The following is a 26937-nucleotide window of genomic DNA, read 5'->3' on the forward strand; positions in this document are numbered from 1 at the left end:
TTTTAAAAAATTTTTTATTTTATATTATAGTTAATTTACAATGTTGGTTAGTTTCAGGTGTACAACAAAGTGATTCGATTATACATATGTTGTACATATAGCTATTCGTTTTCAGATTCTTTTCCCATTTAAAAACACTAGTTCTACATTTTAAAAAATCATAAATATATTATGGAATAGAAGGCAAAATATCATCAATTTTAAAGGCAAATCAAGCAACACCCAACATCTTTTATTCTTCTGCAGAGCCAATTAAAACTATGCCCTCCAAATACGATCAGGATACACATTCATTTGCCTTTAAAGGTATTTTCCTGGAAAACTTAAGAGCAGCAATGGTATAGGACAGGTAGAGGTAACATAAGCAAAAACACGGAGATAGAGAAGTATGAAATTTTGTGTTAAGAAAATAAATTAGTCCAATATCTGAGAGCTAAGATTAGATTTAAAGGACCAATTGTCTTGAATGCTAACTTAGGGAATACGACTTTTTTTTTTTTTTTTTTTTTTTTTTTTTGCAGTACGTGGGCCTCTCACTGTTGTGGCCTCTCCCGTTGAGCACAGGCTCCGGACGCGCAGGCTCAACGGCCATGGCTCACGGGCCCAGCCGCTCCATAGCGTGTGGGATCTTCCTAAACCGGGGCACGAACCCGTGTCCCCTGCATCGGCAGGCGGACTCTCAACCACTGTGCCACCAGGGAAGCCCGGGAATATGACTTTTAATCAGGGCAGTGAGCAGTCATTAAAGATTTCTAAACTGGAAGGTGACAGGAGTACTATGATTTAAGATGACTGAAGATAATTCTAGCAATCGTATGCAGGGTGAATTTGGACTGAGAGGAAAGAGAAAAGACTATTTAGAATACTATTCTAAAATACAGATGAGATCCAACTCAACATTCCCCTTTGTCACTCTCCCACGCAAAACTGGTCAGTGCCTCCTCTTTGCACTTACAGCAAACTAATAAATGATACTTAATAATACTTAAAACATCTTAGTGTAATTATTTTTTGATATACCTGTCTCTAAAACTTTACTGTGAGGTCTTTGAAGTTGAAGTCATGATACCACCAACCCTCCTGTTCAGGTGTTTACCACTCTATCTGGTGCATAATCTCTGTTAATATTGGAGTGTAAGTCCTTCTATTACTTTTTTCTTTCTATATACATTTTCTCTTCTTTTCCAAAAATTAGATTATAAAATACATATGATTTTATATCCTGCTTTTTTCACTTAAATATTTAAAATGAATATCCCATTCAGTAAATGTTGGAAAATTTTCCATAGATGACACAATATTGTGATAATCATCTTACATGAATAAAAAAACTAATGAAATGACATTGTGCAAACTTTAAGATAATCAAATGCTGACTCTAGAATGAAAGTAAAGTGATGAAGAGGATCCAAATATCGAGTTGCACAGACTCTACAGTCCTGCTTACAATATTAAGAAGGGTTCCAGGATTTAGTATACTATTAAAAACAACAACAATAATGACTATAATATTATTAGCAGCTTAAGAGAAGATGCTTTCAGTTTAGAGTTTTACCATATCAGCAGAATTGATTCCATTCCCCCACGCCAAATCAAAGGTTCCATTTATGTAGCCTACTTTGTTGGCCACATCTTCAAAGAGCTTTCTGAGAGGTGTAGAAGCTGGTAAATTTAAAGTGATCCGTTCATTCACTGTCTTTGAATTAGTAGTATCTTGTATTATACATAAGACTCTTGGTTCTTCAGCAGCATTTTCTACCTGAAATTTAAAAAAATATACTATTTATCTTTAAAAATATACATATAATTATGTTTTCTATGATTAAATGAAAAAAATGCCCACAAAATACTATTTTCTCTGTGTGAATACTACTGTTTTATGGCTGAAATATATTCTAATGGATATGTCAAACATATAAAGCACCATATATGTTTGTTTTGGAAAAACTGGGGTATATTTAAGAATCAACCATTGCTCTTGTGGGTATTTGCTTTCACCTTTTAAGGCTGTAAATCAATGATCAACAAGCCCATGAAGACAAGTTTACTTGAGCAATTTTCAGTTGAAAATAACAAAATCTGATCCTTAAAAATGTGTCACTACTATGCTAGCACAGTCCAATCAAGCATTTCTGGGTTTCCTGATGAAACAGAAAGAGAGCTGTGTAGAAATGCAATGAGGATTGTATAAGATTGCAAAATCCATAACTAAAGGATAAAAGCAATCAGGCATCCTGACCTTTACTTTGTTGTACCCACAGACCAAAAGTCCAAAAGCCCCATTTATCAGTGTGTTAGGAGCTGACAAGCTTACCCAAATAGATCAGCCAGCAGAGGGGTAAAGGAAAGCAAGGAAAAAATAGTTTTCAATTACCACTGTAGAAGGGAGTTAGGGTCACAAATTTTTTCATTCTTTTTTATCTAGTATATAAATCAGAGAAAAAAATTTTTAAAGGAGACTTTCTCAAAGAAGCTATGCCTTCCCTCAAGCTGCTGAAGGACACGACTCTTCCACAGCAGTAGTGGGCTACATCAGGCACTTTGGTGAAAGAAGTTCTTTCCCTCCTCCTGTAATGCCCAACTCAATTAATGGTACCATCATCTACCAGCTGCTGAAACCAGAGAGGAGCACCTTCCTCATTTCTTCCCTCTTCTTCAACTCACATAATCACCAAATTCTACCATTTCTATCATCTGAATATCTCTTGAACTATTCCTTTCCTCTTTAATCCTGCCTGCAGCAATGAGAATCTTATCTTAAGATCGTGGCAATAGCTTCTTCCAATCTCATCTTCCTTCAATCCAGAACAGTATTTTAATATGCAAATCTGATCATGTAAATCTCTTGCTTTCCCTCAAAGTCTAGGGCAGCAGTCATTATCTGAGGGACCTCTCGCTATCCCCATAAAAGGCTTTGCACAAATATGAACTGTACAAACTGGTACTGTATACAAGAATGTATTTCTCACCTTTTTTTATAAAAAACACAATAATATTAACCTCAATCTTTTGTTACTTCTATATTATCCATTTTTAAATAAGAACAGTTATTATCATTGACTTGTATTGAAGACAGGACCACCACAAGGTATTTTTGTTTGTTTGGCAAGGTAATACAATTATAATTTGTTTCTGCCATATATAATTTTGGGTTTGTAAGAGATTACTTAAACTAAGGTTAATCCAATTAGTTTAAAACAGAAATAAGTTGCTATAAAAGAAGTATAATGTTTAAGATTGGCTAGCACTATATTTCAGACAAGTCAAAATATTTAATTACCAATAATAACCCATTTAAAAACAAAAGAATACATTTTTTATAAAATAAACAGGATAACAAAGAACAAAAAAGCCTTCAGCTATAAGCTTAAGGTGTTATATTAACACTTGTAATAGATGGTTTTACACATTTTAATCTCAAACTGAGAAACATAAAGTGGACCCTTTTTAACTCTGGTTCACAATAAAGGAACGAGAAACTCTAAATCAATTTCAACTACAAAAGATCCGCTTTTACACTTTCAACAGTATATTTCAGAGGCAGACTCGAGTTTTCCAGGTGAAAAGCACTACAGCTGCCAGATTTTAAAGCTTCAGATAAGCTGAAGTTGACGGTCCAAGCAAGAGAACTCTACCTAAGAATTCAGAAATCAGAAGTGCTGACATTACAGTATACATAAGAATGATGATATGGTAACATATGGCCATCAGCAGTTCCTGGTTCTTTCCTTAAATAAGTGAGTGCAAGGTACAGGCACTCCAGCCTCCTCTCCTTCCACACCCAGATGTGGGTAATATTACCCCAATGGAATCTCATCTGAAGGCTAAATGTACTCTTGTAAACACAAAATTTAATCTTATGTATGCCTTTTATTCTTTTAATGACAACAGCTTTCTTTTCTGTGCATTGCACATAAGTAATTTTGTTCCTTTTTTTGAAATAGGAAGAGTATAGGGACTTCCCTGGCAGTCCAGTGGTTAAGACTCTGCACTTCCAATGCAGGGGTGTGGGTTCAATCCCTGGTCAGGGAACTAAGATCTCACATGCCACGCAGCGCAGCCAAAAAAAACAAAATAGGAAGAGTATAAAGGAAAAAGTGGAAATCATTTGTAATTCATAACACAGAGATAACTATTACATTTTGGTCTATATTCTTCCAAATATTTTTCCTACACAAGCACAAACAGACATATACATGCACACTTTTTAAACACAAACATTCAGTTAGATATACATGCTGTTTTGAAACTTTTTTTTTTTTTTTTGCGGCACACAGGCCTCTCACTATTGTGGTCTCTCCTGTTGTGGAGCACAGGCTCCGGAAGCACTGGCTCAGTGGCCATGGCTCACAGGCCCAGCCGCTCCGCGGCATGTGGGATCCTCCCAGACCGGGGCACGAACCCACGTCCCCTGCATCAGCAGGCGGACTCTCAACCACTGCGCCACCAGGGAAGCCCTGAAACCCCTTTCTTTACTTATAAATATATCATGTAACCTTTCCTTGTCAAACTTTTTCTAACTCATCATTTTAACAACTGAATAATATTTTATTACATGGATTAATAATAATTTGTTCCATCAATTTAATTTTACTGACTCTTGAGCTAGACTTTATTACACTTTAGAAATAATTTTGTGATGAATGCCTACATAAAACTTTGTGCAGTCCTCTGTTTTTTCTTAAGATTCCTATAAGAATTTCTGGGCCAATCACATATTACTCTTGAATTCAATTCTAGGATAATTTAAACAAACGAAAAACTCTGACCTTTAAAGTTCTAAGCTAGCCACGTGTAAATCTTATTACTTTATCCTCAACCTCCTGGGCCCATTTTTCAGTCCTAATTTAATCTATTACATAGCCATCATCCATAGATTACATCTGAATTTTTGTTATCGTGATTGCCCACACTAACTACACTGAGGCAAAATCTCTTCCCTCCCCCTGCCTCCCAATTTGGGAACTAATTAGAAAAAACTGTTTTTTTCCAATTTTAAGATTTCATCAATAAAGTTGTACCAATCTTTTTATTATAGCTTTTCAAGAGAAAAAGAAATTCTACAATATTATACTAAGCATACAGATTTCCACAATACTTAAATGTAAAAAAGTATTTCTTAGAACTGGGAAAATAGGGGTGTCCTCTTTCTTCTTAATTTCTTTGGAGTTCTACCCCTGATTGGTCCTACTTATGCCCAAAGCAAAAAAATCACCATCTTGAGGTAAATTACAGATGGCTAAAAATTCTTTGCCACTCTTCTTCTTTTTTCTCTTCCCATGAATCTGGGCTGGCCTTGTGGCCAACTAGGACCAACAGAATGTGACAGAAGTGATACTGTGTGATTTAAAGCAGGAAACTTCTGCCTTTGCACCTCTTGGAATGTTCCTCTTATATGCCAGCCAGGCAAAAGAAATCCATTTATCCTGGGACCACCATGCTGTGTTAAAACCCTAACAATCCACCCAGAGAGAAAGTGGCCACTTAGTGGAGCACTGGGGTGCCTGATAAGAAAAGCCTTCTTGGACCTTCCATCCAAAGCCAGTCACCAGTCAGTGCAGCCAAGTAATGATCCGAGATGATGCCATGTGAAGCAGAAAAACTGACTGGCTAAGCCTTTGTCCAAATCCCATCCCACAGAATTGTGAGCAAATAAACTAGTTGTTTTAAGCCACTAAGTTTTGGCGTAGGCTGTTCCACAGTAATAGATAACAGAAACACACCTAAATAAATTTAAGCACATGCAAGTGCTAGTTGGGAAGAATGTGGTGGTGGTGGTATTAGTGATGGTGGTTGGTGGCGGGGGTTCCATTTAAGCACTACACCCAACATTAAGGTAAAGCATCTGAAGACACATCATAATTTAGGGAAGCGAGCACAATTTCTGAGTCAGTAAAAGTTCTCTAATGAATAGGAGAAAACAGGTAAGAAAAAACAAATGCAAAGTTTTAAAAAAACCTAAAGCATGTCCCACTTGGGAAAACATTTCATCTATATTAGGTGAGCTATTAGAAGGGCACAAAGTTCCCTACACAGAAAATCTGGCCAATTACAAAAAAGGTACAAAGTATAAAATTAAAACTACTTATTTGGTGGGCAACTCATAGCAATATTACACTTGTGAGAAAAAGGGTAAAGTCAACAGCAGTTACATTAACACTATATGCTAAGAGAGTATTCTGTCTTTGTGCTCTATGCAGAAACAAAGCCAGATTTCCAAGCAAAGTCTAAAAAAAGAATCCTTGAAAAAACAAAACAAACAAAAATGATAGTCTTATTTACAAAAGGTAAAACATACTGGGATAAAAACACTGAAAACAGATTTCTTCCAAAGGAAGAAACATCTATAGGAACATCTAGAAGTGGTCAACACAGATGGTTCTGTCTAAGGAGTCTCAGGGCCTCTCAAGTCATCTTGTCTCCTATTCTTGGCATTCCAAACAGTTCTAAGTTCAAATCTGAGTTCTCTGAAGTTAACATCATAATTTTTGTTTCATAATAAAATACTTCGTGTTTCTTATTAAAAAAACACAAAACAAGGTGTATAATTAATGCATATATTTAGAATGGCATTAGCATGCAGAAAACAATATCAAACACAATTCAAAGTTAACAAGATTAAGATTTTTCTAAGAAAAAAATTAATATGAATAATTTAAAAACATTACAAAGGGACCTCTTTACCTCTAAATTTTATAGTCAACCCATTTTCTCTCAAGACTTTCTTCCTTTCAGCGTTATTACAAATGATAATACTATGGTTGCAAACTTAAAAATGCGCGCACACACACACACACACAGAGTCCATTTTATCTACTACTTGATAAAGAAACTGCTATGAGCTTATAAGCGCTAGAGCATTACCCTTCTGGGTATCCACAGCTCACGGCTAATATACTGCCACAAACTAAAAAAAAAAATTGATGGTATAAATATTTTTGCTCACTGAAGTTTATTAAATTTATCAGCCTCATTCAGACTGTGCATTTTTACTTAAACAAGTAACAAGTAGTGCTGGGAGTCTTAACTTACATGAGAAAAAGATTATTTTATTTTTAAGATCCTCCCTCCACTCCACTCCAACTCCCCCAGCAAACCCTAAAATATTACATGATATTTTTCTACGTGGCCTCTTGCCAGAGATCACTTGAAGAGGACAGAAGAGATTAAATAAAGAACCTTGAACTTAGAGCTAAAGGGACCTGAGGAAAGTGAGATATTAAGTAAAGGTTAGAATGGGATGCTACATCACAGGACTGTTTAGGTTTGTAGTGCATACAGGCTGTCAGGAAGGTAACAGTTCTATTTAATTCTTCAAATAAGATGTCTGGGTTTTGACTCTGTAAATTATTAACTTAATCCCAGCACTATTAATATTTCAGAAAATAAATACATCCGTGAAAAATAGACAACTATTATACCCAAAAGTCAAAACTAAACGTTCTATAGTTTTTATATCAGTTTTCCACCTCATTCACTTGTTAAAGACAAGGTACTATCAGACATACATTCATTTAAGGTGACTTTCTTATTATTAAAATCAGGTAAAATAAATAAATAAACAAAATGAAAAATAAATAAAATCAGGTAGAAATAAAATAGCCAAACAAGCATAAAACTTAAGACATGCCTTGTTATTAAATAAAAATACTAACATGCTGTTACTTGCTCTGCTGATTATCACACTAATGCAATTACATCAGCAGTCTACCTGTAAAAATTTCTTCTTCATTTCATCAAAGATATTTTGTCTGCATCTCCAAAACACATCCTATGGTGTGTAAGAACAAAATGAATTACAAATTATTTCTTTAAAATAAAGAGGTAAGACAGTGAAATGAGAACAATTAACCTAAAAACATTTTTGCAACAAAATATGTATGAATTAAAGTATTACTGTATCATCTAAGATTTCATTCATAAATTACATTTGTAGTTTTAATCTTAGGCCTCAATTACTCTTTTTTTTTAAATAAATGTATTGGGGGCTTCCCTGGTGGCACAGTGGTTGAGAATCCGCCTGCTGATGCAGGGGACACGGGTTCATGCCCTGGTCTGGGAAGATACCACATGCTGCGGAGCGGCTAGGCCCGTGAGCCACGGCCGCTGAGCCTGCGCGTCCAGAGCCTGTGCTCCGCAACGGAAGAGGCCAAAACAGTGAGAGGCCCGCGTACCGCAAAAAAAAAATAATAAATTTATTTATTTATTTATTTTTGACTGTGTTGGGTCTTCGTTGCTGCACACGGGCTTTCTCTAGTTGTGGCAAGTGGGGGCTACTTTTCGTTGTGGTGCGCGGGCTTCTCATTGCAGTGGCTTCTCTTGTTGGGGAGCACAGGCTCTAGGCACGTGGGCTTCGGTTGTTGTGGCACACGGGCTCAGTAGTTTTGGCTTACGGGCTTAGCTGCTCCATGGCATGTGGGATCTTCCCGGACCAGGGCTTGAACCCGTATCCCCTGCACTGGCAGGCAGATTCATTCATTCGTTCATTCATTCATTCATTCATTCATGGCTGTGTTGGGTCTTCGTTTCTGAGCGTGGGCTTTCTCTAGTTGCAGCGAGCGGGGGCCACTCTTCATTGCGGTGCGCGGGCCTCTCACTGTCATGGGCTCTCTTGTTGCGGAGCACAGGCTCCAGACACTCAGGCTCAGTAGTTGTGGCTCACGGGCCTAGTTGCTCTGCGGCATGTGGGATCTTCCCAGACCAGGGCTCGAACCCGTGTACCCTATATTGGCAGGCAGGTTCTCAACCACTGCGCCACCAGGGAAGCCCGTCAGGCAGATTCTTAACCACTGCGCCACCAGGGAAGCCCCTCAATTACTCTTGTAAGGTTACTGAAAACCTACATTATGGTGATAAAAAATAATATTAACATGGAAAACAACCACATTTTAACAAAGAGTAGGAGCTTCAGAACTGTGTATAAGTCAAATGTTCTAAGTCATATTTTGCTAGTTTTATTGAGATATAATTAACATATAATTCTGTAGCAGTTTTAAGGGCTACAACATAATGATTTGATATATGTATATACTGCAAAATGATTAATTACTACAATAAGTTTAGTTAACATCCATCATCTCACATAGTTACAACTTTTTTGTCCTTGTAATAATAACTTTTAAGTTCTATTCCCTTAGCAATTTTCAGATATACAATACAGTATTGTTAACTATAGTCATCACACTGTATATTACATTCAGAACTTATTTATCTTATAACTGGAAGTTTGTATCTTTTGACCACCTTCACCTATTTACACAACTCCCATCCCCCATCTCTGGCAACCACCCATCTGTTCTGTGTTGATAAGAGTTCAGTTTTTCAGATTCCACATATAAGTAAATCATATAGTATTTGTCTTTCTCTTTCTAAGTCACTATTTTGAGACCATTAAAGGAACTCTGCAAGGAAACCAAAAGATCCCCGATTTTGCTACCTTATGAATTTAGATTTTTCACATTATAAATACTATTAAAGTAAAGCTGCTTAACATTACCCCCTACAGCTATTTTCTTTTAATATCTCTTCCTTATTTTAAAAGCTTATTTTAGCAAATCAAGAAAATACAGAAATATATAAAAGGAAATAAGGATAACCTATAATCAAGAGATAATCTCTTGAAAAATCTTGATTTTACATCCCAAACTTCTTCTGTACAAATTTCGTTTTCCTCCACCTTCTTTAATTAATAAAAAGAACCCAACGTATTGTTTTAAAAGGTGCTTTTTATCACTCATAGTAGCTTAGATACTATTCTATATCAATTAAAAAATTTTACCTCATTTGCTTTTACAATAGAAATGTATTTCTATTATAATAGTAATACATATTTTTTGACAAGCAAGTCTAAAATAACTCCTATAGCAATTATTAAAAATTTGATATACATCCTATTAGATCCCTCTCCATTTTATGCATATATTATATAAAGATTATTAACCAAAAAAGATCATTCCGAACACCATCGTTTGAATTCTGCTCCTTTTCCCTCAACACTCACTCATCTTTCTGAGTCAAAACATTTAGTTTAAAAACTGCAGTGTTCCATTATACAGGCAAAACATAATTTATTTAACTAATCTATTAATGGGCATTTAGACACCTTCAAATTTTCACTACAGCTTTGCGTATTTGTACAATTTTTTTCCCTAAAGTTTATTTCCTAAAGAAAGAATTCTAGATCAAAGGTTATGTACTCATTTTTAGGATTTTTTTGATACCTGCTGCCAATACGCTATCTCTTCCACAAATAAGAATTAAACTACAACTATCTGTCAAACACTGTTTTAGGTGCTGAGAAAATAGCAGTGAACAAAAGCCCTTGCCCTCAAGGAGATGACACTGTACAGGGGAAATTCAAAATAAACAAATCTAAACCATCAGGTATCCACCAGCCTCAGAGTCTTTGCATTTCTGTACACTGTACCTGGGATGCTCTTCCTTCAGATATCCTTTCTCAAGTATCATTGTGATGGCTTTAAAATGTGGCCACAAATTCTTTGACATGCCTCCCAGCAAGATTAGGAGTCTAAGTCCAGTCCCTTTTAATATGGGCCAGCCTTAGTGACTTCCTGTGACACATAACATTACTTTCAAGGCTGGGCTAGAAAACAGGAAAGGCAACACAGCTTCTTCCTGGCTTTCTTTCAGATGCTCACCCTTGGAACCTGGCCATTATGCTGTATCGGAGCCACGCAGCCACATGGAAAGGTCATGTGTATATGTTCTAGCCACAACCCAACTGAGATCCCATCTGGCAACCAGCATCAACAACCATACATGTGAGGAAGTATTCAGATGATTCCAGACCCCAGCCTTTCAGATGCCCCAACTGACGCCTAGCAGAGCAGAGCAAGCTGTCTCTCTTCAGCCTGGCCCAAATTGCACGTCCATGAGCAAAAGTCATTAAGTGTGGGTATAGGCTATTATAAAGCAAAAAATAACCAAAATAGCTAGTTTCTCAAACTGGTCCTCTTCTCACCATTCTATTTAAAATTGCAATCCTCTTCATCTCCCTTCCTTCAGGTTTCTCCATAGTATACTTATAGCCACCTGATATATTTGTTTATATTTTACTTGTTTATTGTTAACTCCAAAAAACTTCCATTATGAGCTAAGATAAAATAGCAGACTGGATTTACCCTCTCCACCTTAAACAACTAAAAAGAAGAGATGAAATATATGAAACAATAGTTTAAAAATATTATTAAATAACAGGTAACACAGGACAGTGATCCCTGTGTAAACAAACAAAAAAGGTAAGCTACCTTCCAGGCTGCAGTGCAGGGAGAGAGAACCCAGTTAAAGTTCAGCAATCTTCCTGAGCTGAAAAGATAAGGTTAGAAGTTCAAGTGGGTCAATTCAGCTAGAATTTACAGAGAAGAATACTGAAGAGAAGAAAGATGTGCAAATAGCATGCTCCAGAGATATGTAGTGGTCCTCCCTAAGTACTCACCAGCATATGCATGTGAAGAAACTACCTGAGGCAGGGGAAAGAACCACAGGAAAGAATCCCTGGAGCTCACTTCAGTTCCCACCAGCCAAAGTGAAAAAAATTTCATAATACACGGGGCTCAGATAAGAGTACACAGAAGAGTATTGTCTCAGTAGTGGGACCAAATTAGGCCTAATCTAAAGGCTATTCTGGATCAAACTTACAACACTTTTTAAAAGCAAGCCTCAAAAGGATCAAAATGTTTACAAGTAAATTAAAACTCTGTCAGAGAACAAACCTCAAGAATATCTATGGAAATTAAAAATACCCAGCACCCATCAACATAAAATTCAGTGTTTGGCATCCAATCCAAAATAAACAGGCATGCATCAAAGTAGGAAATGATGACCCATAATGAGGAGAAAAATCAATCAATGAAAACCTACCCAGATATAATACAGATGATATAATTAATAGACAAGAATATAAAAAGTTTATAACTATATTCTACATTTTAAGAAGGTACAGGAAAGAATGCAAAGGAAATAAATGAAAGATATATTAAAGATTCAACTCAAGTGGAGACAAGGTGGCAGAGTTGAAGGACTTGAGCTCATCTCCTCTCACAAAAACACCAAAATCACAACTAACTGCTGAACAACCATTGACAAAAAAGAATGGAACCTACCAAAAAAGATATTCTACATCCAAAGACAAGAAGCCATAACGAGGCAGTATGAGGAGGGCTTTTGCGATATAATCAAATCCCATACCCACCAGGTGGGCGACCCACAAACTGAAAAATAATTATATCGCAGAGGTTCTCCTACAGGAGTGAGAGTTCTGAGCCCAGCGTCACGCTCCCCAGCCTGGGGGTCTGGCATCAGGAGGAGGAGTCTTGAGAGCATTTGGCTTTGAAGGTCAGGGGGGCTTGAGCTGCATAGGACTGGAGGAGACAGAGACTCCACTCTTGGAGGGCACACACAAGGTTTCACATGCACTGGGACTCAGGGCAAAGCAGTGACTCCATAGGAGCCTGGGCCAGACCTAGTTGCGGGCCTTAGAGGGTCTCCTGGGGAGGCGGCGTTCAGCTGTGGCTCACTGTGGGGGCAAGGACACTGCTGGCAGAGACTCCAGAGAATACACATCTGCGTGAGCTCTTCTGGAGGTGGTCATTTTGGCACCAAGACCTGGCCCCTCCAAACAGCCTGCAGTCTCCAGTGCTGTGACGCCTCAGGCCAAACAACCAAGAAGGTGGGAACAGAGCCCCACCATCAGCAGACAGGCTGCCTAACATCTGTCCTGAGTGCACAGCTGCCTCTAAACATACCCCCTGACATGGTCCTGCCCACCAGAGGGACAAGAACCAGCTCCACTCACCAGGGGGCAGCTACAGTCCATCCCACAGGAAGTTGCACAAGCCCCTGGACCAACCTCACCCACCAAGGGGCAAACACCAGAAGCAAGTGCAACTACAAACCTGCAGCCTGAAAAACAGAGATCACAAACACAGAAAGTTAGACAAAATAAGACGGCAGAGAAATATGTTACAGGTAAAGGAACAAGATAAAACCCCAGAAGAACAACTAAGTGAAGTGGAGGTAGGCAATCAGCCTGAAAAAGAATTTAGAGTAATGACAGTAAAGATGATTCAACATCTCGGGAAAAGAATGGAGGCACAGACCGAGAAGATACAATAAATTTTTAACGAAGAGCTAGAAAATTTAAAGAACAAACAGAGATGAACCGTACAATAACTGAAATGAAAAATAAATAAGAAGGAATCAATAGCAGAATAAATGAGACAGAAGGATGAATAAGTGACCTGGAGGAGAGATTGGTGGAAATCACAGCTGTGGTGTGAATAAAGAAATAAGAATAAAGAAAAAAAAAGAATGAAAAGAAATGAGGACAGTCTAAGAGACATCTGGGATGACATTAAATGCATCAACATTCACATTATAGAGGTCCCAGAAGGAAAAGAGAGAGAAAGGGCCTGAAAAAATATTTGAAGAGACAATAGTCAAAAACCTCCCTACCATGGGAAAGGAACCACTCACTCAACTCCAAGAAGTGCGGACAATCCCATATAGAATAAACCCAAGGAAGAACATGCCAAGACACATATTAATCAAGTTGACAAAAATCGAAGACAAAGAGAAAAAAACATTAAAAGCAACAAGGGAAAAGCAACAAATAACATACAAGGGAATCCCCATACAGTTATCAGATGATTTTTCAGCAAAAACTCTGCAGGCCAGAAGGGAGTGGCATGATATATTTAAAATGATGAAAGGGAAAAACCCACAACCAAGAATACTCTACCCAGCAAAGCTCTCGTTCAAATTTGATGGAAAAATCAGGCAAGCAAAAGCTAAGAGAATTCAGCACCACCACACCAGCTTTACAACAAATGTTAAAGGAACTTCTCTAGGCATAAAAGAAAAGGTCACAACTAGAAAAACGATAATTACAAATGGGAAAACTCACTAGTAAAGGCAAACATACAGTCAAAGTAGGAAACAGTCCACACAAAAATATTATATAAAAATCAGCAATCATGAGAATACAAATGCAGGATATTGGAAATGCATTTGAAATCAAGAGACCAGCAACTTAAAACAATCTTGTATATATACATATAGAGACTGCTATATCAAAACCTGATGGTAACCGCAAACCAAAAATCTACACTAGATACACAAACTTAAAGAAAAAGTAATCCAAACACAACTCTAAAGATAGTCATCAAATCACAAGTGAACAAAAGAGGAATGAAAAAAAAAGAGCTACAAAAACAAATCCTAAATAATTTTTTTTAATTGCAAGAAGAACATACATATTGATAACTACCTTAAATGTAAATGGATTAAATGCTCCAACCAAAAGACACTGATAGGTGAATGGATACAAAAACAAGACCCATGTACATGCTGTCTACAAGAGACTCACTTCAGTTCTAGGGACACATATAGAATGAAAGTGAAGGAATGGAAAAGGTTATTCTATGCAAACGGAAATCAAAAGAAAGCTGAAGTAGCAATATTCATATCAGACAAAACAGACTCTAAAATAAAGACTGTTACGGGACTTTCCTGGTGGCACAGTGGTTAAGAATCTGCCTGCCAATCTAGGGGACATGGGTTCAATTCCTGGTCTGGAAAGACCCCACATGTTGAGAAGCAACTAAGCATATGCACCAAAACTACTGAGCCTGTGCTCTAGAGCCCACGAGCCACAACTACTAAGCCCGCAAACCACAACAACTGAAGCTCATTGCCCTGGAGCCCATGCGCCACAGCTACTGAGCCCACATGCTGCAACTACTGAAGCCTGTGCGCCTAGAGCCCATGCTCTGCAACAAGAGAAGCCACCGCAATGAGAAGCCTACGCACCGTGATGCAGAGTAGCCCCCTCTCACCACAACTAGAGAAAGCCCATGCACAGAAACAAAGACCCAACACAGCCAAAAATAAAAATTTTTTAAAAACTGTTACAATAAAACTAAATGTGTACAAAAAAAATAATTTAAAAAATTTTAAAAAATGGAATAAAATAAAATAAAGACAGTTACAAGAGAAATAGAAGGACACTACATAATGATCAGGGATCAACCCAAGAAGATATAACAATCATAAATATCTATGCTCTCAACATAGGAGTGCCTCAATATACAAAGCAAATGTTAACAACCAAAAAAGGAGAAATTGACAGTAACACAATAATAATGGGGGACTTTAACACTGCTACTTACATCAATGGACAGATCATCCAGACAGAAAATCAATATGGAAACACAGGCCTTAAATGACACATTAGACCAGATGGACTTAATTGATATTTATAGAACACTGCATCCAAAATCAGCAGAATACACATTCGTCTCAAGTGCACATGGAATATTCTCCAGGATAGATCACATGGTGGGCCACAAAGCAAACGTTGGTAAATTTAAGAAAAATGAAATCATATCAAGCACCTTTTTGGACTACAACACCAAGAGATTAGAAATCAACTATAAGAAAAAAACCTGTAAAAACACACAAACACGTGGAGGCTAAGCAATATATTACTAAACAACTAATGGATCAGTGAAGAAATCAAAGAAGAAACCAAAAAATACCTAGACACAAATGAAAATGAAATCACAACAATCCAAAAGCTTTGGGACACAGCAAAAGTAGTTTTAAGAGGGAAGTGTATAGCAATACAATTTTACCTCAGGAAACAAAAAAAATCTTAAATAAACAGCCTAAACTTACACCTAAAGCAACTAGAAAAAGAAGAACAAAATCCAAAGTTAGTAGAAGGAAAGAAATCATAAAGATCAGATCAGAAATAAATGAAATAGAGATGAAGAAAACAATAGAAAACATCAATGAAACTAAAAGCTGATTCTTCGAAAAGATAAACAAAATGGATAAACTGTTAGCCAGACTCACCAAGAAAAAAATGGAGAGGGCTCAAATCAATAAAATTAGAAATGAAAAAGAAGTTGCAACTGACACCACAGAAATACAAAGGATCATAAGAGACTACTACAAGCAAATATATGCCAATAAAATGGATAACCTGGAAGAAATGGACAAATTCTTAGAAAGGTACAACCTTCCAAACCTGAACTAGGAAGAAATAGAAAATATGAACAGACCGATCACAACTACTGAAATTGAAATTGTGATTAAAGAACTTCAAACAAACAAGAGTCCAGGACCAGATGGCTTCACAGGGGAATTCTGAACATTTAGGGAAGACTTAACACCTACTCTTCTAAAGCAAACAGTATGATACACCACATTAACAAATTGAAGAATAAAAACCATATGATCATTTCAATAGATGCAGAAAAAGCTTTGACAAAATTCAACACCCATTTATGATAAACACTCTCCAGAAAGTGGGCATGGAGGGAACCTACCTCAACATAATAAAGGCCATATATGACAAACCCACAGCTAACATACTCAATGGTGAAAAGCTGAAAGCATTTCCTCTAAGGTCAGGAATAAGACAAGGATGTCCACTCTCGTCACTTTTATTCAACATAGTTTTGGAAGTCCTGGCAATGGCATGGCAATCAAAGAATAAAAATAAATAAAGGAATCCAAATTGGAAAAAAAGAAGTTAAACGGTCACTGTTTCCAAATGACATGATACTATACATAGAAAATCCTAAAGATGCTAACAGAAAACTACTAGAGCTCATCAATCAATTCAGAAAGTTGCAGGATAAAAAATTAATACATAGATCTCTCTTGCATTTCTATACACTAACAATGAAAGATCAGAAAGAGAAACTAAGGAAACATTCTCATTTGCCATTGTAAAGAATAAAATACCTAGGAATAAACCTACCTAAGGAGACAAAAGACCTGTACTCTGAAAACTATAAGATGCTGAAGAAAAAAAATTAAAGATGACACAAACAGATGGAGAGATATATCATGTTCCTGAATGGAAGAATCAATCAAAATGACTACACTATCCAAGGCAATCTACAGACTCAAAGCAATTCCTATCAAATTACCAATGGCATTTTTCACAGAACTAGAGAAAAAAAAATTTTAATTTGTATGGAAACACAAAAGACCCTGAATAGCCAAAGTAATCCTGAGAAAGAAAAATGGAGCCGGAGGAGTCAGGCTCCCTGACTTCAGACTATACTACAAAGCTACAGTAATCAAAACAGTATGGCACTGGCACAAAAAAAGAAATGTAGATTAATGGAACAGGATAGAAAGCCCAGAGATAAACCCACGCACCTATGGTCCACTAAACTATGACAAAGGAGGCAAGAATATACAATGGAGAAAACACAGTCTCTTCAATAAGTAGTACTGGGAAAACTGGATAGCTACATGTAAAAGAATGAAGTTAGAACATTGTCCAACACCATACACAAAAATAAACTCAAAATGAATTAAAGGCCTAAATGTAAGACCAGATTCTATAAAACTCTTAGAGGAAAACACAGGCAAAACACTCTTTGACATAAATTGCAGCAAGATCTTTTTCAATTCACCTCCTAGAGGAATGGAAATAAAAACAAAAACAAATGGGACCTAATTAAACTGAAAAGCTTTTGCACATCAAAGGAAACCATAAACAAAATGAAAAGACAACCCACAGAATGGGAGAAAATATTTGCAAATGGTGTGACTGACAAGGGATTAATCTCCAAAACATACAAACAGCTCATGCAGCTCAATATCAAAAAAACAAACAATCCAATCAAAAAATGGCCATAAGATCTAAATAGACATTTCTCTAAAGACGACATATAGATGGCCAAAAAGCACATGAAAAGATGTTCAACATTGCTAATTATTAGAGAAATGCAAATCAAAACTACAATGAGGTATCACCTCACACTGGTCAGAATGGTCATCATCAAAAATTCTACAAACAATAAATGCTGGAGAGAATGTGGAGAAAAGGAAATCCTCCTACACTGTTGGTGGGAATGTAAATTGGTACAACCACTATGGAGAACAGTATGGAGGTTCCTTAAGAAATTGAAAACAGAACTACCATATAATGCAGCAATCCCACTCCTGGGCATCTATCTTGAGAAAACCATAATTCCAAAAAATACATGCTCCCCAATGTTCATTGCAGCACTGTTTACAACAGTCAAGACACGGAAGCAACGTAAAGGTCCATCAATGAATGGATAAAGAAGATGTGGTAGATACACACGATGGAATATTAGTCAGCCATAAAAAAGAATGAAGTAATGCCATTTGCAGCAACATAGATGGATCTAGAGATTATCATACTAAGTGAAGTAAGTCAGACAGAGAAAGACATCACTTATAGCTGGAATCTACAAAAATGATACAAATGAACTTATTTACAAAATAGACTCACAGGGCTTCCCTGGTGGCGCAGTGGTTGAGAGTCTGCCTGCCGATGCAGGCGACACGGGTTCGTGCCCCGGTCCAGGAGGATCCCACATGCCACGGAGCGGCTGGGCCCATGAGCCATGGCCGCTGAGCCTGCGCGTCCGGAGCCTGTGCTCCGCAACGGGAGAGGCCACAACAGTGAGAGGCCCGCATACCGCAAAAAAAAAAAAAAAAAGACTCACAGACTTGGAAGATAAATTTATGTTTACCAAAGGGGAAAGGGGGTGGGGAGAGATAAATTAGGAGTCTGGGCTTAACATATACACACTACCATATATAAAATAGGTAACCAACAAGGACCTACTGTATAGCGCAGGGAACTCTACTCAATGTTCTATAACAACCTATATGGGGAAAAAATCTGAAAAAGAATGGATATATGTATATGTATAACTGAACCACTCTGCTCTACACCTGAAACTAACATAACATTGTAAATCAGCTATACCCAAAATAAAAATTCAATTATAAAAAAGCATGACTTGAACATTAAATGCTATGAAAGAAAAGATTAATAAACTCAATTATAGAAAAAGGAAATTTAAAAAAGGATCCAACTCAAATTTCTAAAGATGAAAAGTACAATGTCTGAGACGAAACATAGAATGGATGGGGTTAACAGATTAGGTACCACTGAACAAAAGATTATATAAACCACTTGAAGACACAGCAATAGAAACTATCACAAATGAGACAAAGAGAGGAAAAAACCATACACACACACACACACAGAGAACAGAAAAGTGGGACAACTTTCTTATCAGAAACCAAGGAGGCCAGAAGGAAGTTGCACAATATTTTTCAGGTGCTCACAGAAAATAACTGTTAACCCAAGAGCCTATAACCAGAAAAATGTCCTTTAAGAATGACCCAGAAATTGCTTCTGTAACCAAGCAGAATTCAAGACATGCTCAGATAAAAGAAAGCTAAAAGAATTTGTCTCCAGTAGAAATACCCTAAAGGAATGGCTAAAGGAAGTTCTCTAAACAAAAAAGGAAATGATTAAAGGGGAACCTTAGAACATCAGGAAAGAAAAAAGAACACAGTTAGCAAAATATGGCTAAATAGAATACATTTTCCTTCTCCTCTTCAGTTTTTATTATATGTTTGACAGTTGAAGCACAAGTTAAGAGACTGCTTGATGTGGTTATAAATGTATGTAGAGGAAGTATTTAATTCAATTATATTGTAGACAGGGGAGGGTAACAAGACATAAAGGGAGGTAATGTTTCTACATTTCAATTAAACTGATAAAATAATGACACCAGTAGACTGTGATAAACTTGCATATACACAGAAGAACCACTAAAAAAGCTATTACAAGAGGATATGATCAAAATCAGTATGGAAAAATCAAAACGAAATTTTAAAAAATATTCAAATAACACAAAGGAAGGCAAGTGAAAGATAACAGCAAAATGAAAAACAGAAAACAAAATAAAATGGGAGGTTTATGCTAACATGTTAATGATTACATTAAATATAAATGACCTAATCACACCAATTAAAAGAGAGTTAGGAGGGTAAATTAAAACTATATGCTGTCGGGCTTCCCTGGTGGCGCAGTGGTTGAGAGTCTGCCTGCCGATGCAGGGGACACGGGTTCATGCCCCAGTCCGGGAAGATCCCACATGCCACGGAGCGGCTGGGCCCGTGAGCCATGGCCGCTGAGCCTGCGCGTCCGGAGCCTGTGCTCCACAGCGGGAAAGGCCACAACAGTGAGAGGCCCGCATACCACAAAAAAAAAAAAAAAAACAAAACTATATGCTGTCTCGAAGAAACTCAGACACACACACCTACACACACAAAGATGTACACCCATAGATAATACATACTATGTCAAATACATGATATACATAAAACACTTTAAAATAAATTTACATATAAGATATATATTTCATGTAAAATATTTAGTATGAAAGTAAAAAAGGGAAAAAATGTACCATGCAAACATCAATCAAAGAAAGCAAGAGTTAATTTTAAAAATTAATATCAGTTAAAGTAGACTTCAGAACAAAGAAAATTATCAGAGATAGAAACATATAATGATAAAAGGGCCCATCCACTAAGAAGGCATAGCAATCCTAAATTTGTATGAACCAAACAGAGCTGCAAAATTTGTGAAGCCAGAACCAGTAAAACTAAAATAATAAAATAACTCTACAATAATTAGAAGACTCCAACAACTCTCTCAACAATTGCTACAACAACTAAACAGAAAATAAGCAAGGACACAGAAAAAAACCAACAATACCATCAACCAACAGAACCTAATTAACATTTGTAAAGGGACAGAATATACATTCTGTCCAGATGCACTTGGAACATATTCCAAGACAGGCCATATCCCAGGTCATAAAACAAATTTTAACACATTTAGAAGAACTACAATCAAATAGAGTATATTCTCTGCTCATAATAGGACAACAGAAGATCTAAATAAATAAAGCAACATAATGTATTCTTACACTGTAAGACTCAACATAGTAAAGATGTCAATTCTTCCCAAACAAAAATACAGTTTTTAAAGCAAGTCCTATCAAAATCCCAGCAAGTTTTTTTGAAGATATAGACAAGAATATTCTGAAACTTATATGGAAAGGCAAAGGAACTAGAATAACTAAAAAGATAAAGTGAGAGGACTCTGTCTACTCAATTTCAAGACTTATCATACAGCTAGAGTAATCAAGACTGTGTGGTATTGGTAGAGGAATAGACATAGAGATCAATGGAATACAATAGAGAGCCACAGAGATATGCCCAACTGATTTCTGACTAGGTGTAAAAGCAACTCAATGGAGGAAAGAGTGTCTTTTCAACAAATGGTACTGGAATAATTGGACATCCATGGGCAAAAAAATATAATAATAATCCTGGACCTAAGTCTCTCACCTTATACAAAAAGTAACTAAATATAGATCATGAACTTAAATGAATGTAAAATGTAAACCTATAAAACTTTTAGAAAAAAAACATAGGAAAAAATCGTCTAGAGCTAAGGATAGGCAGAGTTCTCAGACCTGACACCAAAAGCATGATTTACAAACAGAAAAATTGATAAACTGGATGTAATCAAAACTGAAATATCTATTTTGCAAAGACCCTGTTAAGAAAGAAAAGACAGGGAATTCCCTGGCGGTCCAGTGGTTAGGACTCAGCACTCTCACTGCCAAGGGCCGAGGTTCAATCCCTGGTCAGGGAACTAAAAATCCCACACACACACAAAAAAAGAATGAAAAGACAAGCTCCTGACTGGGAGAAAATATTTCAAACGACATAATTGACAAAGGACTAGTATCTAGACTATACTGTAAAGAACTCTGAACACCTAACAATAAAAAAGCAACACAGGCAAAAATCATGAGATACATTTCAATGAAGAAAACAGATGACAAGTAAGCACACAAAAAGATGGTCAACATCATTAGCCATTAGATAAATACAAATTAAACCACAATGAGATATGACCACACACCTATCAGAATGGCTAAAATTAAAAATAGTGGCAACACCAAATGCTGACAAGGATGCAGAAAAATTGGATCTCTCATAATTTCCTGCTGGGAAGTAAAATGGTACAGCTACTCTAGAAAACCATTTGGTAATTTCTGAAAAAACTAAATATGCAACTACCATACAACCCAGCAACTGTACTATTCAACAGTTATCACAGAGAAATGAAGAATTATGTTCACACAAAAACCTATACATGAATTTTATAGCAGCTTTACTCATAATATCCAAAAACCGTAAATAATCTAGATGTCCTTCAACAGCTGAATGGAAAGAAACTGTGGTACATCCATACCAAGGACATTAATAAGCAAAGGAACAAACTGTTGATACATGGGACACCCAGAGAAGCCTCCAGAGAATTATATATTAAGTATAAAAGGCCAAGTCCAAAAGGTTGCATACAGTAAGATTCCATTTATACAACATTTTTGAAATGACCAAATATAGAAATGGAAAACAGCTAAGAGATTGCCAGGAATCAAAGAGGGGCTGGGAGTGGGAGGGAAGTGAGTGTAGTTATAAAAGGGCAACATGAGAGATCCTTGTGGAGATGAAAATGTTCTGTATCTTGACTGTATCAATGCCAATACCTTTATTGTTATATTGTACTATAGTTTACATGATGTTGCCATTAGGGGGAACTGGATACAGAGTACATGATACCTCTTTTTTATTTCTCAGAACTACAGATGAAACTATAACTAACTCAAAATTAAAAGTTTAATTTAAAAATAATACATCTGCCTATCCTGCTACTCTTCCACCTCTCTTCTCCTAGAGACTAAAAGATGATTGCCTGTTTTAAACCTTGGAGTGAAGTGGGGGTGGTACTCCTGAGGACATGTAGTCACAGACTGGCCCTCATGTTGATTTGCAGCCCCAATTCACACTATCTGTGTGGTATTTAAAAAAAACCCACAAGTTAAGAATTACTTTGAAAATGGTTCCACAACAGTAGTACTCCCAGATACATGGCAGAAACAATCACAATTTTCTTCTGAAAGAAGTCATCTGTATTCCAAAGCTCATATAATTTCCATAAAAATTATTTTCACAATTACAAGACATATGAACAGCTCAAAATTGTTTTTTTAATCACTAAATACATAAGAAAAAAGGCACCATGAGTGAGAGTCAGCAAAGAATAAAACATAGCAGATGACATACAATAAAAGTTTCAACATTGAAACTATTGGCAACATTATAAAAGAAAAATGCTTCAAGAAATAAAAAAGAACTTTGAATTCATGAGTAGACGTTGGCAATCAGCAGGCTTTTAAAAGTAACAAACAGAATTCCTAGAAAAGGATATAATAATAAAAGTAAAAATCACTAAGTTTAAATGTATTTAAAATATTGAAGAATTAATGAATCTCATATGATAGAACTAAAATTTTCTAAACTTTTAGTGACAGAACAACGTAAAACATTAGAGTAAAAGAGGCATGAAGGATACAGTAAAAAGGATACATCCAGGTGAAGGGAGAGAGAATGGAAGTTGAGAAAATTTAAATACATGATGAACTTCAACAACCAATGGAGGATACCAAATCAGATTCAAGAAACCCAACAAATTTCAAGCAAAGTAAATACAGAGTTTACATGCAGGCAGGGAGAAATGAGAGATTACCTTTAAATAAACTAGAACAATTAGATTTTCAGTTGATTTCTCAACAGCAAAAATGGAAGCCAGAAGACTGAAGCATACCCTTAATCTTCTAAATAATAGTAACTGGTAGCCCAGAATGCTATATACAGCAAAAATGTCTTTTAGGAATACAAAACCAAAGATTTTTATGACCAGTAGATCCTCATTAAAGAAACCCTTAAAAAGGTATTTTTCTTCTTTACCAGTTTTTATGCTTCGGCACTCAGTGTTTTTTTTGTCTAAGAATCTTTTCTAAGGTCTAAAATCCCAGTCAACATCTGTCTATAACCACATAAGAGACTCCAAGTGAGAACCACTCGTTTGAGGCAGGTCAATTCTTAGACCTATGAGAGACTTGTATCCTCATCATCACAAAAGACTACAAAAGCTTGAGGCATCATATGCTCTTAGAACTTCATTGAAAGTTCATGATGAAAGAGAGGATGTTTCCTCTTCTGTCTTCCTGTTTATATTACGGAAAATTATATTTCACAGTAACCTTTCAAAAAAATGTATCATGGGCAGAAGGAAAAGTAATCCTAGAGAGTAAGAGATGAATTCTGATCTAGCCTGACAACAGTGAGACATACCTGATTTCTACTAAACAACTATTATGGTGCCATAATCATGTCACCAGTAGGACAACTTTCTAGAAAAACCACCACCAAGCTCAATGCACATGCAATGTCTAAACAAAGTGCTTATATGGGATTGGCCAAAAAGTTTGTTCGGGTGTTTCCCAAATGAACTTTTCTGGCCAATCCAATATATTGTCAGCTAATCATAGGCATGGAGAAAAAGACTGTTCATGGATTTCAGCTTTGAAAAACCATATTCCCTCTCTTGAGTCTTGTGTTACTTCCTCACTCCCATGTCTCTGTACTAGATCTAGTTCCCTCTTTGGTAGTAACATTTTTACTCAGTGTTTAAATTCTGGTCCCAAAGTAGTTATTTTGTCTTTGACAAAGGAGTGGGATACAAGAATAAATAAATAGCTGCAAAAATTAACTCTAAATGGATCAAAGACCTAAAAGCAAAAGCTAAAATTATAAACTATTAGAAGAAAACATAGGAGAAAAGCTTCATGACATTGGATTTCACAATGGTTCTTAGATATGATACCAAAAGCAGAGACAATAACAACAACAGAATACATAAATTGGATTTCATTAAAATTCAAATGCTTGTGCACCAAAGGACAAGAGAGCAGAAAGGCAACCCATGGAATGGGAGGTAATACCTGCAAATCATGTATCTGTTAAGGTATTAATATCCAGAATATATAAAGAATTCTAACAACCCCAAAACAACAACAAATACCCCAAAACCCTGGTTAAAAAATAGGCAAAGAACTTGAATAGACATTTCTCCAAAGAAGATATACAAAGAGCCAACAAGCATATCACCAATCATTAGGAAAATACAAATAAAAAATACAAGATAACCACTTCACACCCATTAGAATGGCTATTACCAAACAAAACCAAAAACCGGTAACAAGCAAACAAAACTCCCACTAATGCGTTGGAGGGTGTGGAGAAACTGAAGCCCTTGTGCACTGCTGATGGGAATGTGAAATGGTGCTTCCACTGGAAAACAGTATACGTTTTAGCAGGATAGCAACACTATTCACAATAGCCAAAAAATAGAAACAACCCAAATGTCTATTGACGAATGACATTATAAACAAAATGTGGGCATAAACATACAATGGAGTATCATTCAGCCTTAAAAAGGAATGAAATTCTGGTATATGCTATAACATGGATGGATCTTGAAGACACTATGGTAAGAGAAAGAAACCAGACACAAAGGACAAATATTGTATGATTCTACTTATATAAGAAGGAGAGAAGTCAAGTTCATAGACAGAAAGTAGCATTGTGGTTGCCAGGGACGAGGAAGAGGAAGGATAGGGAGAGATATTGCTTAATGGATACAAAGATTCAATTTGGGAAGATACAAAAAGTTCTGCAGGGCTTCCCTGGTGGCGCAGTGGTTGAGAGTCCGCCTGCCGATGCAGGGGACACGGGTTTGTGACCCGGTCCGGGAGGGTCCCACATGCCGCGGAGCGGCTGGGCCCGTGGGCCATGGCCGCTGGGCCTGCGTGTCCGGAGCCTGTGCTCCGCAATGGGAGAGGCCACAGCAGGGAGAGGCCCGCGTACCGCAAAAAAAAAAAAAAAAAAGTTCTGCAGATGGCTGGTAGTGATGTTTGCACAACAATGTGAATGCACTTAAAGCCAGTGAACTGCACACATAAAAATGGTTAAAATGGTAAATTTTATGTTATGTGTATACTATCACAATTTTAAAAAGTGAGGAGCAAAAGAAGTGACAAATAGGTGGGTAAACTAAACAATGTCTTCTATGTTTAAAAAAAAAAGAGAGAATTAAAGTATATAACAATTATACCATACAAGTGAGGGTGTTACTGGAATTAAAGCATTCTAACATCCTTACACTATTCAAGAGGAAATTAAAGATGATTAATTTTAGACTTTGGTAACTGTGCATATTAAATTAGTTAATTTTAAAAACACTTACACTAAAAGAATATAAGCGGTATATAATGTCCAAACCAACAGAAAAAAAAGTGGAATGAAAGAAATCATTTGAACCTAAAGAAGCCAAGAAAGAAAAGAAAAAGAAACAACAATAATGGAATAGGTTAAATCATGTCCCTAAAGATAATATGTCCTAATCCCAAGAGCTTATAGATTTTACCTTCTATGGCAAAGACTGCAGATATGATCAAGTTAAGGATCTGGAGATGGGGGATTATCCTGGATGTAACAGTTCTAAATGCCTGAATATATTAAATAAAACAGCTTTGAGATATACGATGCAAAAACTGATAGTATAATGAAAAATAAATCAATCCAACATATTAGTGTGAGATTTTAATACACGTTTTTGATAGGTTTAATAGACCAAAAAAACCAAAAACAAAAAATTAACAACATTACAGAAAAACATACACCAAAATTAACAAGGCTCATATAACAGATACATGCAAAGACTATACTTAACAGCTGCAAATATATATATTTTCAAAGCACACACAGAATATTTATAAAAACTGACCTGATACTCGGCTTTTTTATAAAGCAAGTCTCAATAAACTTCAAAAGACTGGTATCATATAGAACACTTTCTTTCACTATAATGCAACTGAATTAAATATCAGTAACAAAAAGGCAACTAGGAAAATCACATAATTACAAAATTAACATATACTAGTTGATGGGTCAAAGAAGAATAATGGAAAATAGAAAATATTTAGAACCAAATGATAATGGAAACATATCAAACTTGCACAGAATAAGGGGGGCAGGGGAGAAGCAGGGAGCTTTCCTGGCAAAATAGGTGAGCCTTTGTGGTACTAGGCAGAGGTAAGATAGAGTGAAAAGCCAGGAAGAACTACAAAAATCTAG

General features: G+C 36.4%; 1 protein-coding gene across 3 annotated transcripts in view; it reads right to left on the bottom strand.

The window, feature by feature from the left end:
- The window catches only part of USP47 (ubiquitin specific peptidase 47), a 122201-nt gene that overhangs the window by 72725 nt on the left and 22539 nt on the right, over window positions 1-26937 (bottom strand). Inside the window, exons 2-3 of one of the 3 annotated variants that reach the window (XM_027115374.1) lie at window positions 7712-7771; window positions 1556-1759 (exon numbers count right to left, since the gene is read on the bottom strand). In XM_027115374.1, coding sequence (XP_026971175.1) covers window positions 1556-1759; window positions 7712-7771 — 264 coding nt within the window. Of the gene's footprint in view, window positions 1-1555; window positions 1760-7711; window positions 7772-26937 lie in introns of those variants that run through there. The other 2 variants (XM_027115375.1, XM_027115377.1) reach the window with 2 other exon arrangements.

This window comes from Aethalodelphis obliquidens, unplaced genomic scaffold, assembly GCF_003676395.1.
Source record: "Aethalodelphis obliquidens isolate GAN/ISIS:26980383/991018 unplaced genomic scaffold, ASM367639v1 scaffold14, whole genome shotgun sequence".
Lineage (NCBI taxonomy): Eukaryota > Metazoa > Chordata > Mammalia > Artiodactyla > Delphinidae > Aethalodelphis > Aethalodelphis obliquidens.